This window comes from Hirundo rustica, chromosome 18 (genome assembly GCF_015227805.2).
Source record: "Hirundo rustica isolate bHirRus1 chromosome 18, bHirRus1.pri.v3, whole genome shotgun sequence".
Lineage (NCBI taxonomy): Eukaryota > Metazoa > Chordata > Aves > Passeriformes > Hirundinidae > Hirundo > Hirundo rustica.
In genome coordinates, this window is record NC_053467.1 from 4,937,944 (window position 1) to 4,955,513 (window position 17,570).

Genomic DNA, 17,570 nt, shown 5'->3' on the forward strand with positions numbered 1-17,570 from the left:
CAGATTGTTTAAGAAACCACTGCCTTCTCCTTTTATATTTCACAAGACTGTGACCACAGCCAGGTAGAGGACAAGACCACACCTCCTCTGAGATATGCATTGGCTTTACCTAGTTCCGCCCTTATTTTCCTTTTCACCTGCTTTCATCATATGGAGTCTCCTTGCTGGCAATTGCTAAGGTCACGCAGTCCCCACGCAGAGGAGGAAAAACTGCAAATGCCAAGTAAAATAGAAGCCTATAAAGGCTGCGTGTTACGGCAGAGCTCAGTGCGAACCTTTCAGGAAAACTACACCTACCTACAAAGTGCTGGTGGTGAAAAAACATTTTAAAAGCCATTAATTAATTACAATCCAGCGATGGCAGATAGGCTTTTGCTTTACCTCTCTAGATCTAGAACTGCTTCTGAGAGATCCCAGTTTGGATTTCTCTGAAACTGACAGCACGAAACATATAGCAATAGCATTCCCCATCCTCTCCACATGAATAAACATGCATAAAATAATAATCTCTGGCAGCTGGATGAGCTCAGAAAAAGTGCCCATAAGGTCACTGCACAGCACAATATTTACTTAGCACTCAAAGAGGTTTTTTTCCCTAAAACAACAGCTGCATTTAGGTTTTGTGTCCAGCTTTAGAGATGAATAATAGTTTGATTTTGCTCATTATTTCAAATGTGCCATGGTGGCAGAAAGTTTCGTACCTCAGGCTGAGACCAGAATTGGTCAAACGAAGGGCGGCGCCGCGTGGCTGCGGCTCATCCCGTGTGCGCAACCCGGTCAGCTCATGGCCTACAGTCAGACCCTTCTGCTTCAGCAGCGACTACAGCCTTTGATGAAGTCTTTTGCGATATTAACCTAGGCATCATTTCTGTAAACAGGGCTCTTATGCTGGCTGGCTCACAGCCAGAAAACGAAACAAAAAAAGGCTGGGAGCAGAGGGGGCCCGTGGGAAGGGGCTCTGAGATGCAAATCACGGTGGTGGTGGTGCTCAGCACACTTTAATCCTTTGTCCACTTTAGCTGGGCGCAGATAATGCAACTAATTCAAGTGCTTGTCTCTGTGGTGTGAATTAGCTGGATGACAGCCTGAAACCTCTCCCCGGCAACAGCAAACCTGCAAAAAAAGGCAGAAGCACAGCTCTTCTCTGTTCCCAGCTGCCCTTTCCAGCTTTTGAGTTTGTCCAGCAGATTCCTGGCTCCTCTTACATCTCCCTGGGCGTCTGCTTACTGGGGAGAACTCTCCAGTGGGGCTGCAGACCCCGTGGCTTTCGTCCACCTTCTGCCCTTGGTTGCAGGACACCTTTTCCCCTGCCCGACCGGCGCAGTCGCTGCAAGGACCCTTGGGATGTGCCGCCAGGCGCCACACGACCTCCTCGCTGCCTCCTCGCTGCCTCCTGCCTGCACAAAGGTAAAGGAACAAGTTTTTTCCAGCTCTGGCTTAGCCGGCTGTGCCGCACCGAGCGACAGCAGCGCCGAAAAACCTTGGATTAACCCTTCCAAGGTATCCAGATAGGATGGACAGTGTGAAAGTGAAGGTCTGGTGTGTGTTTTGCTCGTATGGGCTTGATGCTCTCAGGCAACCTGCTCCTAGTGTTGAGCAATGAACGTGACAGGATTGGGACACCTGCAAAACACAGGCAGATTTTCACATGCACGTGATCATCCCATATTAATAGGGTTGGGAATAAGACTGGAGTTCACAGCAATAGCCACACCTGGGTGCCTACTGCAAACACTGTGCATTTGTTGGGAGCAGGTGAACAGTGCAAAGGTGCTCTCAGCACCTCCACCAGCTCCACCTCCTCCTCTCACAGGTTCCACCAGCCTGTGGAGCATCTGAGGACACTTGAATGCCTTGGATGGGACACAGGGAACAACTCCCTGTTTCCGTGTTTCTCTCCAGCCACTCTCTGGCAGTCACTGTCTGCCTTGGTAAACTAATCTTCTCCTGTTCATGTCCAAACATTGTTTCTTCTTCCAGTGATCCCCTAGACATCAGCATTCAAACCCTGGATTTCCTTAGCTGTTGTGGAGCAGCCCTGATAGCTGTTATTTATGGTAGCAGCCCAGGAGTGTTCACACAGTGACTCTTCCTTCTTCTTCTGTGCCTCAGTTTCCGTCAGCTCCAATGGGGAACAAACACCTGCTGGCATGAGGGCTCTTGGCTGCTCCCTGCAAGAACAGGGAACCCTTTATGCCAAGTAACACAGGAGCCTGGGGCATTTATGTAGCTCACCTCAAAGGAAGAGGTTTATATTTCACAAATTCAGGTTTATGCTGTGCAAATAATTATATTTATAGTCTTCAGTAAGAGCTTGTAGCTGGTGGCACCTCTGCAGGGAGATGAGCAGCCCACTTCTTCTCTGGAGCCACTGAGGAGGGAGACTCTGCCACATGGTCCAGCAGGGAAGTCAGGAGTGTGGCTGGGGGGAGGCAGAACCACTGCCCAAAGCAATGGGGCTTGGAGGCGTGTTTAGAGACTGGACAGTGCCTGCAGCTTGAGAGCAGGAATGGGGATGGAGAAGAAGATTTCTCACACCTTCCTGCCATCGAGCTCAGCCCTGGCAAGTGCTGCACACATATTTTATGAATGTGTAAAATAAGCTGCATGTACAGAAGCAAGATGTTTACTGTAAACTGAGTGGGGTGGTAAACTGCTTTTTGGGGTCACTCAGTGTTTGTTGAGGGTAGGAAAGCCAATCAGTTGTCTTGGTAAATACCTTTATAAGTGACTTTTTAAGTACCTTTTCATCCTGATACCATGGCTTGCTTTGCCATCCTCTTCCATGTAGCTTTTGTTATATCCCAGCTGACTTTTCAAAGGTCACCCAGTGAGGTGACAGCAGAGAATCCAGATTTAGCTCTGATTAAAGTGTCAGCCCAAGTGGTGCAGCCTGGCCCAGCACTAGGGGCTTGTTTCTGCTGGATGTCACTTGTCAGCAGTTGGTTGCAGCCCTCAGGGGACAGGCTGTGCCTGGGGCATTGTGGAGGTGGCTGCAAGTCCTCTGCTCTCTCCCTGTCCTTAGCAGCACGTTACAGCTTGGTAAACAAGCCCTGTGCTCGGGAGCCTCAGCAGCAGCTTTGGGGCTTAAAACCATGGTTTACTGGTGGCCTTGGCAGTGCTGGGTTAATGGTTGGACTCAATACTCTTAAAGGTATTTTCCAACCTAAATGGTTCTGTGATTCTTTGTGACTGGAAACCAGTGTGCAAACGCCTCAGAGCTTGCAAATCACATTTGAGAAAGACCAGTTGAATTTGTTCCAGAGATTCAGATTAGCAAATCCTCTGGCAGATTGATTCTTGCAGAGGAAGTGTGGGGAGCTGTTTAATTTTGGGTTTTGTTTTTTGTCTAAAGCAAGGGAAATTAAGTGAACTTTCAGCTATGTGATTGCAGCGTACTTTGTGTCAGGGAGCTGTTCCTCCCCCAGGTTCAATCACAAATTAAACTCTTGTTCTGATCCATCCCTAGGATGTAAACAGACCCAACAGAAACTGAGATCTCAGAGCACCTGAAAACAGGTTTCTGAGGCTGGGACAGGATCTGAACAACCCTGGCAGAACCCCTTCAGACCAGCTCTGCTAGTACTGAGGAAATGGTGCTGTGCCAAGGATGGAGGAAGTGCTGGTTCATCCTGAATTTCCCAAGCAGTTCCCATAGCATCACTCCCATATCCTCTCCCTGCAAAAGGCATCAGGGTCCTGCCTGCATTAATTGCTCTTAATTAGCCTGACCAGCCCCACCTGTGTTCTCCTCCCACCCCTCCATCCTGTTTATTCCCCACCTGCATTTAAGTCCGTATCCTTGCATGGCTTATTTTTGCTCCGTTTCACCTCTGCTTTCTGCTCTCCTGGGTTGACTTTGGGTCTGCCTGGCTGCTTTATGCTCATTAATCACGGACAATGTGGGTAGAAAACCAGGTAAGAAATCCCCCTTTTGGGATTAGGTTTAATGGCTATTAGCCAGTGCTGGCAATAACATGGTTTAGCCTGGAGATGGGAAACGGGAGCTGAGGAGGCAGCTGGCACCAGAGCATGCGCTGACAGCTCCCATTGGCCTGCAGGAATTCAGCAAGATGTGGCTTGTCCCTGCTCTTTGTCCCAGTGGTAGATCTCTGGCTGGTGGGTGACTGCAGATGGTTTGTGTGCATGCTGGCCCTTGTGCCCCTGACTGCCACCACCCCCCTCTGTCCCCGGCTGTCCCAGGGCTTTGTGTACAAGGTGCAGCACCAAGAGGGGCACCATTCCCTGAGGCAATGGGGATCTGGAGATGAGTCTGAGGAAGACATTGCATAAACTCAGCTGAGGGTGGCTTTGGAAGTGGCTCTGGCTCCTGCTGGGTGACACTCTAACCTGCCACACTGCCCCAGCCTGCCCTGGGAGTGGACACAGAGAGACACCGATGGTGGTATGGAGTATCTGAACAGATGGAGGTCCTTGCTAGGAACCTGGCTGAGGTTACTGAGGGTATTGAAGCTGCTGGTACTATTCTTCCAGCAATTGCCTGCATTTGGGAAGGTGAGGAAGGGAGGATGTTCCTGGGAAAATGAGGCTTTTCAAGAACTGAAGTTACCTTGTCCTTAACTGCAGGAAAACTCCTGCAGTAGGTGAGGATGTGACAGAGGAAGGGGGAACTGAGATGTGATGCAGCTGTGGGTGCAGTCTAACCCTGCTGCTGGGCATCTCTTTAATAGATTGAAATTTTGATCCTGAGCAGTGGCTGAAGGTTCCCTCTAACAAGCTTTTAATTATCATTCCAATGGGCTTTTATTAATAAGGAATAAGGGACTCAGTGGGAATAGGATCAAGAGAAGTGTTTCCTTGTGGCTGATTGCTGGATCTGTGGAGGAGGTTATGGGGGGTTGATGGTGTTCAGCCAGAAATTTTGGAGCATGGTGTTTAGGAAGCCAGCTGGGTTTTGGGCTCCAGCTATTCAGCTTTGGCTCTTTAGCTCTCAGCAGATGCTCTGCCATCCCAGCCAGGCCCTGCTGTGATCTCCTGTCCAAGGAAGATGTCCTGCTCTGAGAAAGATATAGATGATGCTTGGAGGTCACAGCAGGGTAGGACAGAAGATCCAGCAACTCGGTGCCAACACTGAGGCTCTTCCTGCCCATACCCAGAGGGATCACGATGTTCAATTTTGTGATTTCTGGGAAAGGAAAGGCAGGAACTCTTTATCCCAGTGGGAAGTGCAGATCCCTGTGTGCCTTTAGGGTCATATTGTTGGGGGGATGGGGTATGGAAATAGCAAAATGTGGTCTTGAGCCTTTGTTTCATAGGCAAATCCCCTTTGGTTTGGCAAATATGACCCTCTCCTTCTTACTTTGTGCGTGTTTCTTAGTATTAAAATTTTAGATAAAAATACACTGCAACATTAGGTTGAGGATGACCATTTATTAGGTGTTTTCTATCTGTTTAGTGTCTAATATGCCTGCTTTTCTAAGACATCTTGAGCTCAGTGCCCAGGCTAAGGGCCTGTCTCCTTGCTTGGTTGCCCAAATGGTTTTCCTCATTTTTAGACACTGTCATTTGAATTCATCAGGATCACTGGTGCATGTTTTCCTGGCTGTGGTAAAGGACCTGCTGCCCAGATGGCCCTGAGCTCAAGGATATACTTGGTGACACACAGACCAGTGGAGTTCTCAGCTCACTGGTGAGACTTGAGGACTCTGTGCCCTTCAGAATGCTGATGGGCTTGGGTCAGACTCCCATCTGCTGAAGTCTGGGAAACACCTAGGAGGGATGGAGGCCTCTAATGGGAAATATTACCAGTAGGTCAAACATCTTTCGAGATAAGCCTTTGATCATCTTTTACACCACAAGCTGAAGATAATTACTAGGGCATTGCAACACTTTCTTTACTGTGGTTTAGAGTAACCAAGGTTTCTCCAGCCTGGAAAGCAAGAGGGTATGCGGTAGTTATTTACCCATGTGAAAGTTGTAAACTTTCAATAACTGCCTCAAAACCAGATCTAGGTGGAAGGACATGGCCAAGGTCCTTGTTTCCCAAACAAGTTAGTAAGCTGAGTTGAAAATACCTGCAGGCTTCCCGTCTGCAGACAGATCTGACTTGATTACTTTGTTCCGGGTGAGGGTGGGCGGGTAAGTGAGGAATTGACCTTCGTCGGTGTGTGAGAGCCCGAGGCAGAGCAGAAAAGCGTGTGGAGAGGTTGTGCAAGATGTACTTATGGCCGTGGCAGGACCTCTGCACCGCTGCATTTCACCCTCCCACGTGTACAGAGGGGAAATGCAGCCTCAGTTTCCACTGCATTTTGCTGGAGCACCAGGCCAAGCAGTTGGATGCTGATAGGTGCCTGACACTGCTAAAACTCTTTCCTATCTTTAATGTCATGTTACTATTTCCTCTTTGTCCACGGACATGAGCAGGCAGGCCAAAAAAAAAACCAAATTAATCAATTGTGCTCCAGGCAAAACTGTCAGGGGCAAGGTGAGCTGCCAGTTGGGGTGACTAATGGGAGCGTTGTGGGAAGGTGAACGCCAGCCACAGGGAATCTGGTGGGCCCTGGACACAGCCTGGGGCACAAGAAGGGAGCCTGAGCCTCCCTTTCCACAGGAGAATGTAAAATTTCTCCTTTAATGTGCTTTCCAATGCACAAAAGTCTGATGAGGGGATTTTCAAGTACCTCTGCCACAGCTTAGTGCATGTACTACCTACTGACTTTACTCTGGCTATCAGAAAATCTGTGATGTTTCATCCCTCATCTTTCCCCCAAGCACCTGGCAAAGCCACCTTGAGAATCTTTTCCCCTAGTAGTTTCTGGGCCTAGGAGGGACCAAATCCTGCTATGGGCAGCTATGAAATCCCTTGGGTGTTTTTGTGGTGCCGCACACCTCCTGCCTTGGTGGTGGGCCCAGCCCCATGGACAGAGCCCCTCACTCACTGGAGCTGCTTGTCCCTGGGGATGTGCCTTCACTGGGTATCCCACATCTTCTTGGGGCAGCAGTGTTTGGAGGCAGCCTGGGCTGCTCTGATCAACCCAGACAAGAGTCAGGGCTGTAACCCTCTGCAGAGGCCAGTCCTGCTGCAAACCATCCCCCCTTTCCCTTCTGCTGCTGCAGCAGCTCTAGGGCAGCCTGGGTTTGGCAACAGGGAGAGCTGAGCTTTGGGCTCCTGGCAGCAGCAGGACTGGCACATCAAGAGCTGATGTACAGGGTGGATTTTTATTTTGGGTAAGTTAACGCACGCTGCCAATCCCGCACAACCTCTCATCACTTGGTAATGCTGAGGCATCACCTGTTTCCTGCAGCAAGTAAAGAAATTAATTTTTAAAGGAGTTAATGGGTTTCACAGCCTTGGATGGGAAAGTGAGGGATGGTGCAAAGACCTGGCAGCTGCAGATTGCCGTTTCTGTAGGAACCACTGGGTAATGCTTGCATCTCCTACGTGGTGACATGGCACTGTTAGAGGAGCCACCTGCCTGGCAGACTTGGAGCTGGTTAAAGGTCCTGCACAAAGGCTTTTCCAACTTATTCGGCCTTAGAGGACAGCCCTAAGTTGGGGTAGCAGGGAGGTTATGGCATTTTGTAAATGCTGGCTCTAACCTGAATTTCTGCTGACAAGCCCTCCCCGGTGAACAAATACGTGTGTGGTGTCAGCAGTGCCAGCCCTTCAGTTTCCACCTCTGCCCAAGACTCTGCTAGCACTTGAAGTGTGGCTTTGGGCAAATTCACTGGCAGTGCACACTGGCAGTCAGGTCTGGGATAGAGAAATGGGTCAAGTTTGAAAATACTGTCTTAACTCATGCTGTGTGATGACTTGGCTCAGTCATGGTTTCTGCTGAGCTCCCTGAGTGGGGAGAGTCTTATCCTCTTCCACTGTGCTGGTGTTAAACCCTGGGTTTTGGGGATGTGTCAGCCCATCCCTGCTCTGTGGCAGTAAGGATGGAGATGGGCAACCTTCAGAGTACCCACAGGAGGCCACTTATAATCAAGAGCAGGATTCATTCAATCCAAGACTTTCCATTCTTCACTTGTGTCCTTGCTCTTCCTTTTCACTGTGTTGGGCCTGAATTGCCACTGTCATCCAACTTCTGGCAGTGCCAAAGCTGAAACAGTCAGACCCTTCCTCCATGTTGTCCAGTATTGAGTAGGTGTTTAGCAACTGACAGCTGGGAAAAAAAAAAAATCCTCTTCCTGTTTTAGTAACTCACATTTAGTGGTTATATTAATGTTCTACTTGCTCGTGGTTATCAGTGGAAATTGTTAGGATAAATGTGGAATTTGAGATTATTTTATAAATGAAAACATCAGAAAGAAGCTTCAGTTGTACCTTTATCCCTGAAAGCAGCCTAGGAAGACTTCAGAATCTCATTAGATTCTCCTTTTGGCAAATGATTGTTGAAGTGAATTGAAGCGAGAAGCAAGTGTCAAATCTGCACATTTCTTCCCCCTTAATGCAGGATCTGTGTGGTGCAGGCAAAGCAGCAGGCTGCAGACTGCTCTCCAAACTTCTGAAACCCATTTCAGAATTTTTATTGAGGAAAAAAAATAATCACAGCATCTCCTGTTATTCAAACACATTTAATAAACAAAGAGAAACAGTAGCAAAGGGCACTGACACGTGACAAACTGTACAAAACCTCCGGGAAGAAGCCCATGGCCCGGCTGCTCCGGCCCCTGCCCTGCAGCCAACCAGGCCCCCTTTGCCTCAGCCCACTCAGTCACCCCTGAGAAAAATCAGTTTTTAAAAATGTGCAGAAACAAAGACACTTCAAGAGGTTATTTCCAGTCTTGCCATAATGGAACAATTTAGGCCACTGGGAAAATTTTTTAAAAAAACCAAAGTGTCATACGTTCCATTCCCAGGATTAATGCTTTAAAGTGAACCTTCCCAAGAGGCATAAGCACTCTTGGACAGCCAGTAGATCTACCCCTGCTCTCCGACTCTACTCACCACAACATGCTACACTTTTTTAGAGTGAATGGCACAAATTTCATCCTAATTCAGCACTAATTTTGATATAGTTGTGACTGAGTGAAAGGCAATGGAAGGAAAAGCCCTGTTGGAGCACAGAAGGGATGCAACTGGTGCATAATGCTGAGACTGTCTCAGGGTAAAAGGTGACCTAGCACAGTCAGGGAAGGAGAAATCCTTCACTGGGAATGTACCTGCTCTGGATGGACTTCATGCCTGGGCCTAAATATCACCCAAAAACTTGAGCTTCCAGTACCAATGATTGGTTTTCTACCATAAATTTGTTCTGCTGAACTTCAAAGGACCCTGCAATGGAACCCAGAGTCCGTGGTCCCCATGCACCTCATCACTGCCAAAAGCAGCACGAAAGGGAAAACCAAGGTGGAACTCTGATCTTTCTTGTGCTCATCAGTTAAGCAGCTGTGCCATTCATCTGCTAATGGTCACTTTTAGGCTCTCTGTGGCCCATAAGGGAGACTGATGGCACCACTGCATCCAGCAACCCTCCAGTGGGCTTCACCACATGTGGCATTTTTGGTGACACAAAAAAGCCAGGGTAGTGTTTGTTATTCTTATCTACTTCAGCTGTACTGACAGACAGTCTCCCTCTACAGCCAATGTTGCTTTGAGCTCCATGGTTTAACAAGGTGCTCAGCTGGCATCCATGTGACAAACACAGCCTGACCAGTTCCTGTTGCCTTTAGTTTGGTATTTCTTGCCATTTCCCAAAAACTCCCTCCTCTGAGGAAGGGGAATAAGACAAACTAGAGTGTTAAAGGGCTTTTCAGGCTTGCATACGTGTGCTTCTTGATTTCTTAGCTGTGAGCACAGACAGTGGCTGAGGCTGTAGGATACGGTCAGAGGAGGGAGGTCTGTACACATCACAGTGTTGTTCAGGCCCAGCCAAGGTGTGTAGTCTGATCACACCAACACCAGCTCACCACGTTATCAAGAGGGCAGATGGAGGGAAGCAGAGCTGGGTTTTTCAGTGTGATGGAAAGCCAGCTGTGATTCAAGAGCCTGTCACTGACACAATGTGAATTCAAAGACATTTGGCACAGTCTGTTGTTACCAGGACTAATCTAGCACAGACAATTAACCGGTCTGTCTTGAGAATGAGGCAAAGGCTCCACCGGAGGAGGTACACTGGCAAAGCAGGATGGAGGACAGGCAAGAGGACGTGCAGAAGGACTGGAGAGAGGCAGAGCACAGCAGTGCCACTCAGTGTCTTTGCTGCACATCTTGGTTGCTGGACTGTTGGTAGGACCCTCTCAGCAACAAGTGGTTAAGATGGAACACCTGCCTAATTCTGTGCCAAAACTTTCAGGAGAACATGAGTAACTGAAACCCTCCAGAAAGGAGCCCAACCCTTCAGTCCAGGTGAGGAATTTTCTGGTAGCTTATTGGGAAACATCTGCTCTGAGCTTGTCAATGTCTGAATTCCAGCATCTCTGAAGCTTTGCTGTAATGTCAGTTTGGGACTTGACTGAAAATGACCCAAGTGCTGGGACACTTGGGCTACAAAGAACAAAGCCAGGATGAAAGGGGAAAAACATGCAGCAAATTCCTATGAAATTCCATTTACCAGACTAGGAGGGACATGCCCTTGGATAGGGGTGGCACAGAATAACAGAGGGGAACCAGTGACTGCAGTTTGGCTAAGATTAGAATTCAAGAGAGGCACAAACATTTTGCACATCCATCCAAGGCATTCCAAAAAAAAAAAAAAATAAAATAAAAGAAGGAAAGAAAAGTCACAAAAGTTGACACATCACTTTGGACAAGAAACATTACAATAGTTTGGCAACTTTTCACCAAACCCCCCCACCCCAGCTCTGTGATGTCCCTCTGTAATTTGAGGTGATCTCTTAAAGGAGGGGACATGAGAGGGCTGCAGGTAAATCACTGCTTGTAAATAGGGGATCTCCTCCCCACAGGATCTCATGGAGTCAGACAAATCTACCTGCTTGGTACAGTACAAAAGAAATTCTGCCTGAAGCCCTCCCTGATGAGAGGGAAGGAGACCGAGCCCACACTGCTGGAGACAAACAAGGCAAAGCTGAACTTGGCAGCAGCAAGTCCCTAAACCTTGTGACTTTGCACCAGGCTAAGATATGGCCATGGAAGGGTAGATGGAGGGGAAGATGTCACCACTCTTCCTCCGTGGAGAAGTGTAAAGGACAGGACTATCACTCTATCACTATTTTGGGTGGACACAGGCCTCTTTGTTTATGCATGCAAAGTAATGGGCTTCGGAAAACACCAGGAGCCCATGTGTAATAGTGTTACCAGTAAGACCTGTGTCAGATGGACACACAGCTCCCCTCCCCATAGATCTAAACTCAGCTCTTAGGAATTGAACAACAAATACAAAGCAAGGATGGAAAAGTTTGTGTTGGTTTTTTAGGAGTGGTTGTTTTGTTCCTCCTTTTAAAGCCCTGTTCTTCAGATTTGGGGGAGAAGGGGGGAGCACCACAAGGTCCCTGCACTTTTCTGGTGGCAGACCTGGGTGCAAGAAATGGCACAGCTCAAATATGGGCCTTCCCACCCACAGCAGCCTGTGGAAGGTGGGATTGATTACAAAGGCCTGAGGACCTGAGCAACCTCCACAAAGGCTCCGACTGGGAATCCAGCCCAGCCATTGTCGGAAAAATTCAATACAGCGCTGGCCAAGAAAATAAAACAAATACTTGTGGAAAGGACTATCCAACTGAAGAGTCTTCTCCTTCCTCAGTTTCCAGGGTAAGAGAGAAGCCTTTGGTTATGACCAGAATTATTTGCCATTGGCAGGACAGGCTTGGCTTTGCTTTGCATTAGCTTGGTTATTGTACAAGGGCTGGGTCGCTCTGCGGAGAGATGCTCTGCCCAGCTGGACTGCCCTGTGACATCTGGGAGTTTAATGGAGTGGACACTTGAATTACATCCGGGATCCTCGCTCCTGAAGAATCTGAAACAGAAGAGACCTTCTATGAAAACTTCAGACAAGTTTAAATGCAAAAGTTCCTGTTCAGAGTCCTTGGATTTTGCAGAGAAAGGAAACATGGACGAATGTGAGAGCAGCTTGCAGGCTTTTACACCACCACAACAACTGACAGGCTGGTTAAGCCTGAGGGAGCCTCTTCTCTAAAAATCCTGCTTAGGGATGCTTACCTCCTTGCTTGCCAGGAGGTAAATATGTTGCCTTTTGTTTCTATTCTGGGAAAAAAAAAATGGACTCATAGAATGGTTTGGTTTGGAAGGGACCTTATAGCTTATCTTCTTCAATCCCTCTCCCATGGGCAAGGACACCTTCCACTAGACCAGGCTGCTCAGAGTCCCATCCAACCTGGCACTGAACACTTCCAGGGATGGGGAGGACTGAAAGAGAACAAAAATCTTGTTTCTTCCTGCAACATCCTTCAACCACAAGACTTGACTAGCCTCAAAGGTCCTTGCTACTCTCTTCTCCCTCTTTGGGTTACTCTTTCCTTCAGTATTTTGGTCTTAATTTGAAGTGCGCACAGAACCTTAGTTCTTGTCCTACAGTAAATCATGAAATCTTCCAAGAGGGGATGATAGAGAAGACAGTGGGAAAGCTGATCCACAGAACTACTGCTGCAGCTTGGTGCAGAAAAGGTTTTTCTTTCTAGGGAAATTCAAACTGATACATCTGAGGTGTCTTACCTTGGCCTTCTCGCTTGGCTCCTTGACAATGCCATTGGTAGAATTGTTGAGCTCCCTGGACACCACACAGAGGAATTCTGCCTGGTCTTCGTTTCCGTAGTTGTAGGAAGATCCAATGCTGATCAGCTGTGCAACAGGAGACAGCCAAGGTAACTACCAACAAGTCTTGATTTTACTCCTACACTTGCTGTGAGAGACGAGTGTCCCGGGAGATCTGTTCTGGACGAAGTGTCCCCTGCAGCCTCCTGTGTGTGTGTAAGGCAGGGACACATCAGAGCTCCACAGCTCTCTAATGGCACCTGGAGCCCCAGGAAGGAATTCCAGCTGGAAGCTAAAACTGAACACAGCGGAATATAGCCCAGTTTCTGAGGGTGGAAAAAGGGAAAACAGATTGTGCAATATATAATATCCAGTTCACTCAGACGTGGGCAGGCATTGCAAATTGCCTGGTCCTTGCTGAGCTCCGCTCTCAACCTGCCTTGTGACTGATGTGGAAATGGGAATTCTTTCCCCCAGGCAGATGTTGGATTAGCTGGGGACATGTGGCAAAACAGGCACCATCCTTTATGTGGATGCTGCCAATATGGAGTCTGGTGTCTATGTAAACGGGATTATATTCTCTTACTGTTGTGTTGAGGGGGTCTGGACTCAATCCAAGAAATCCCATCTGTCTCATTCATCATTATTACATTAAAAGGACATCCTGGAATGCAGAGCTAATTTGTCACTTACAACTCAGTTCTGCTTTCCAGAAAATAAATCCAAGTGATCTGAAGAAAGCATTGTGACTCTTACCAGCTGTGGTTATCCAGGAAACTTTAATGTGCAGCATGAACCTCAACTTCCATATCCTAATATATTTTAGAAGAGCCAGCTCCATATTTATAGATTATATATTTGAAAAGTAAGATTAGGAAAGATCTAAGGGTGCAGGTTCCTATGAAAGGCAGATTCTATAAATCGTTGGACAGCAAAACCTGGGTGTTGGAGAACTGCATTTCCATGGAGAAGTGAGTGGTTCTTGGTCACAAGATTTCACTGTTTCCTCAAAGGGGCAGGTTTTTGGCCACCTTTCCACTCAGAAAGAGTTTTTAGACATTACAGAACAGATTCATAGGAACAACTGATGGGAAGTGCTGTTGCTAATCCTCTGCTTCACTTCATGTCAGCACATTTCCCACAGCATCCACTTGTACTGAAGCTGGGCTAAATGGGAAGACACTGCTGTAATCCACAGAGCCTATTCTGTAGTTTCTTAATATAACATAACACACAGGTCACCTGGCTCCAGTTCTTCCTCCTCAGAAATAAGAGAACTGTGTTTGATTCCAGAAACTAAACCTGCCATATGCAACTGCAGTGACACTCAGACCTGGAAGCAGCTGCATTGCAAAAGCCATCTGCAGAAGTTCTCATGTCACTCAGTGCCTCTTTAGAAAATGCAGCAGTCATGGCTTTGAGGTTCCAAAAAAGTTGTGCTGTGTTTTTTCGTGGCTCTGGTAATTTCCCTGAATAGAATTGTTACACTGTAACTTGGTGTACGCAATCAAGTGCATGACAAGGGAAGAACGGCTCTGGGATTTGACAAGGGGACAAGAAGTCCTGAGAGAAAAGGAAATCTCTCTGGCAACTTGACTGACTTCTGCTCTCCCCTGTCAGTAACTGGACACAAGTGGATTGCTGCTCAGGTCAGGCTGCTTATTCAGAAGAGCAGAGCAGTGTGAAGTGCAACTCAACAGACAACTCTGCTTATTGCATGTCCAGTTTTCAAAGGAATTCTGCTGTTCTTTGGTGATAGTACCTGTTCAAATTTCCATCCATCGGACATGGTGGACACCATCTGTGTGAGCTCTTCCTCTTGGCACTGCAGCACTCTGTACACGTGTTTCACGGGTCCCTGGAGCACAGAGAACAATTGTTGTCGTTTAGTAATTGCTTTACTAGTATCACTCTAGAAAATTAATAAAGCTCCTGCACTTGTCTTAGGAGGTCAGAGCCCCACAGGCTTTTTTATCCCACTTATTCCAAAAGAGAACCATATGCCTAGCACTCCTCTCTTAAAAGCTTTCTACATGTCTAAGCTACAGTGAAAGCAAAACTTCTTCAGCTTTCACAGCCATTTGCTGCTTTTTGAAAACGTTTCTGAAATTCAGTCTACTGGGTGTGCTGATATCAGACGAGCATCAAGGGGAAAAATGTCACAGAGAGACAACGGGAAGAAATAGTTTAGAGAAGGAAGAGTTTGAGCTGTTCTTTATCACAGCAGTATGTTTTGCTTTATAACCACCCATTTCTGCTCGTGGCCCCTCTCCTGTAAGTGTCCCTCGCCTTTCCCTACAGTGCTGAGATGACTCAGTGGTCTGTGCTTTATAAAGCCACACTGGAGGCTCTTTCCTAGCCATGCCCTAACAGCAGCCACCTAACAGCATTTATTCCCCTGTCACTGTTGAATCAAAGAACTTTTACTGCAAGGGCCTGCAGCCATGCTTGTCCTCCTGTGCCACAGAACTGTCTCCATAACCCAGAGGTGCCATTACTTGAGAGGTTCTGTTCTCGTTGTCCCGTATCCGCTCCTTCACCAGCCGCACAAGGGACGCGATGTTGTAAAACTCAGCCTCTTCCAGCACCCCTGAAAGCACAAATTCTGTTACTTTGCAGAGGACAGAATGAAGATGACTCTGTCACAAGGATGCAACACCTGCTCCTGACTCCAAATCTAGCCCAAATGTCAGAATCCCAAATGTGACACCCACCTCCTGCTCCCAGGCTAGGAGAAAATGCCTGACTAGCTGTCACCTCCTTTTGTGACTTAAGAGGATCTTTAAGGAAGATTGTTCCCCTGTCCCTGGGATTATCAGAAATCTCACGGTATTTCTTCAACCCATCAAGGGAAAGCCTTCAGAGCCGCCTGTTTGGGGAGAACCATGGTCTGTGAGGGGCAGATGGGCTGTAACAGACCTTGGGCTCAGCAGAACGGTGACGGGATGTGCTGTGAGCTGCAGCCTCTGCTTTTGGGAAGATGCAAAATCTGATGACTGAAACCCCGCTAATGAGCAATTAACAGTACTAACAGCACTCCTGGGAAACTTGCTCACACCCTCACACCAGTCTTTGGTGAGGGCTCCAGGATGTGCTATCAAACAGCACTTCCAGCCTTGCCTGGTATTTTTCTCTCACCTTCCTCTGCAAGCTCCTTGTTTATGATGAGCTTCCCGTGCCGGAGGTAGTTCAGTATCGGACCAAAGTACGTGGGGTCTCTGTCAATGAGATAGGCCCCTGTCTCATCCTGAGAACAAAACAGGGATGGCTCAGTGGTACCAGGAGAAAATAATTCCAATCTAACACAAAAAATTGAACAGTTTCTGTTGAGAACCTGGATTCATTTGCCTGTGGGAGGTGTACAAATGATGCTACATTTAAACCTTTTTCAGTATCTGATGTAGAAATGTTGCAGGCCAGTAATGCTGGCAGATGCCTTACATGAAGCACTTATACACACAGTTTATGGACCTGGAGAAAAAAGCTGGGCTTAGGAGGGTTTTTTCACTGCAGTAAGAACCAAAACCTGGCAGTTGTGTTCTGGCTAAGCCTGTTCTCCAGACTAGTTTAACTAGGAGGCTCTGAAGGAAAACGGGATCTCCAGTTCTAGCTAAGGAAACCTGACAGCCAAAGCAGTTCATTTTTTTTTTTCTCTTTCCTCTACTGCAAACATACATTGCAATGCTCCAGCCATGTTTCCAGCAATCCAACTATTGGCATTAAATAACCAACAACTGACATCCAAACGCATCCCTTGAGCAGCTCTGAAGCATTGACAAGCCCTCCGCAGAACTCTCACATCAATCTCTTAATGACTTTAAAGCATTGTTTCTCCTGCCAATCTACTCTGAAGCACTAAGAAACTGCAAACCCGCTCTGAAATATCTCCTCTCCTGACTGATGCTGCTGGCTGATATTTGGATCAGAACCAGGATTTATCTTGTCATTAAACTCTGAATGGAGCAGCAATAGACATGACTAATTCTGGCTGACCCACTGACAATACATTTACAGCACCTTGTGCAGCTGATGCTATGGAAAATCTGCAATTACAGGAATAATCGTTTGCAAAATCTTTACAATAAACTGCAGTGACTTCAAAACTGTCCAACCACACAAGGAATGTGCACCATGATCTTTTATGAGAGTGAAGTGAAATATATGAAAAAAAACAAAGCAACAACGAACATGCTCAGGGAGAGAAATTTTAGCATTCCTATTTCTAGGAGTTTCCTTTCCTGCTGTAACTACTGTGGGAAGGTGGGTAGCTCCTTGAGCGGAGTCCGTGGGAGGTGGAGGGATCAGAACCTGTGGCATCTGGGTGTCACAGGTACGAGGGCAGAACCAAATCCCGTTCCTGGGGATGCCACCACCTCCCTGACCGTGGGACACGAGGGTCAAGCCGATGATGTGTCAGGGTGACGTGCCCCAGAACCGTGGGAGATCGGCCCGTCCACAGCCGGGGGCCAGGGGCCGCACAGGAGGCTCAGGGCCAGCGGCTCGGGTGTTCCCCCCGCCCGCGGGACAAGTCTGGGTACCCTGGTGACACCGGCTGCCGCGGCGGCTCGGGGAGGGGCTGTCCTGGTGTGCGCGTTGGGGGGGGTCCCGGCTCCGCCGCCGCCTCACCTTGTCGGAGCCGAGCTCGGGCCCGTCCTGGCAGCACAGACGGCACAGGAAGGACTTGGGCTCCCGGCACAGCGTCTGTCGGGTGCTCACGAAGTACGTGCCGCCCACGTTCAACCGCACCCACTTGGAGGCGGCGGCGGGCGGGGACAGTGTCCCGGAGGACCCTGCCGCCGCTCCTGCCACCCGGGGGCTGGGCGGCCCCGGTGCCCCCCCGGGGCCCGGGCTGGGTGTGCGGCCCCTCGGCGGCCCCTCGGCCATAGCGGAGCCTCAGCGCCCGCCCGCCGCCATCGCCGCCCGCGCCGCTTCCGGC

The 17,570-nt window shown here is 48.3% G+C and overlaps 1 protein-coding gene across 1 annotated transcript; it reads right to left on the minus strand.

Annotated features, from left to right (window-relative positions):
* Positions 1-8,522: 8,522 nt before the first annotated feature.
* On the minus strand, positions 8,523-17,563 carry KCTD2 (potassium channel tetramerization domain containing 2). The gene is made up of 6 exons (XM_040081365.2): positions 17,261-17,563; positions 15,773-15,881; positions 15,133-15,224; positions 14,397-14,492; positions 12,596-12,721; positions 8,523-11,879 (listed from the first exon to the last, which is right to left on the minus strand). The coding sequence occupies exons 1-6, from the start codon at positions 17,516-17,518 to the stop codon at positions 11,850-11,852; spliced, it is 711 nt and encodes a 236-aa protein (XP_039937299.1). The 5' UTR covers positions 17,519-17,563; the 3' UTR covers positions 8,523-11,849.
* Between the last annotated feature and the right edge of the window lie 7 nt (positions 17,564-17,570).

What these genes read in the sequence shown, in the direction of transcription:
- KCTD2 (XM_040081365.2), bottom strand. Translation starts at nt 17,518, where the DNA reads ATGGCCGAGGGGCCGCCGAGGGGCCGCACACCCAGCCCGGGCCCCGGG. An exon ending in ACGAGAACAGAACCTCTCAA is followed by an intron (nt 14,493 to 15,132) that starts GTAATGGCACCT and finishes TCTGTGCTCCAG; the next exon opens with GGACCCGTGAAACACGTGTA. An exon ending in ATGGATGGAAATTTGAACAG is followed by an intron (nt 12,722 to 14,396) that starts GTACTATCACCA and finishes CCTGTTGCACAG; the next exon opens with CTGATCAGCATTGGATCTTC.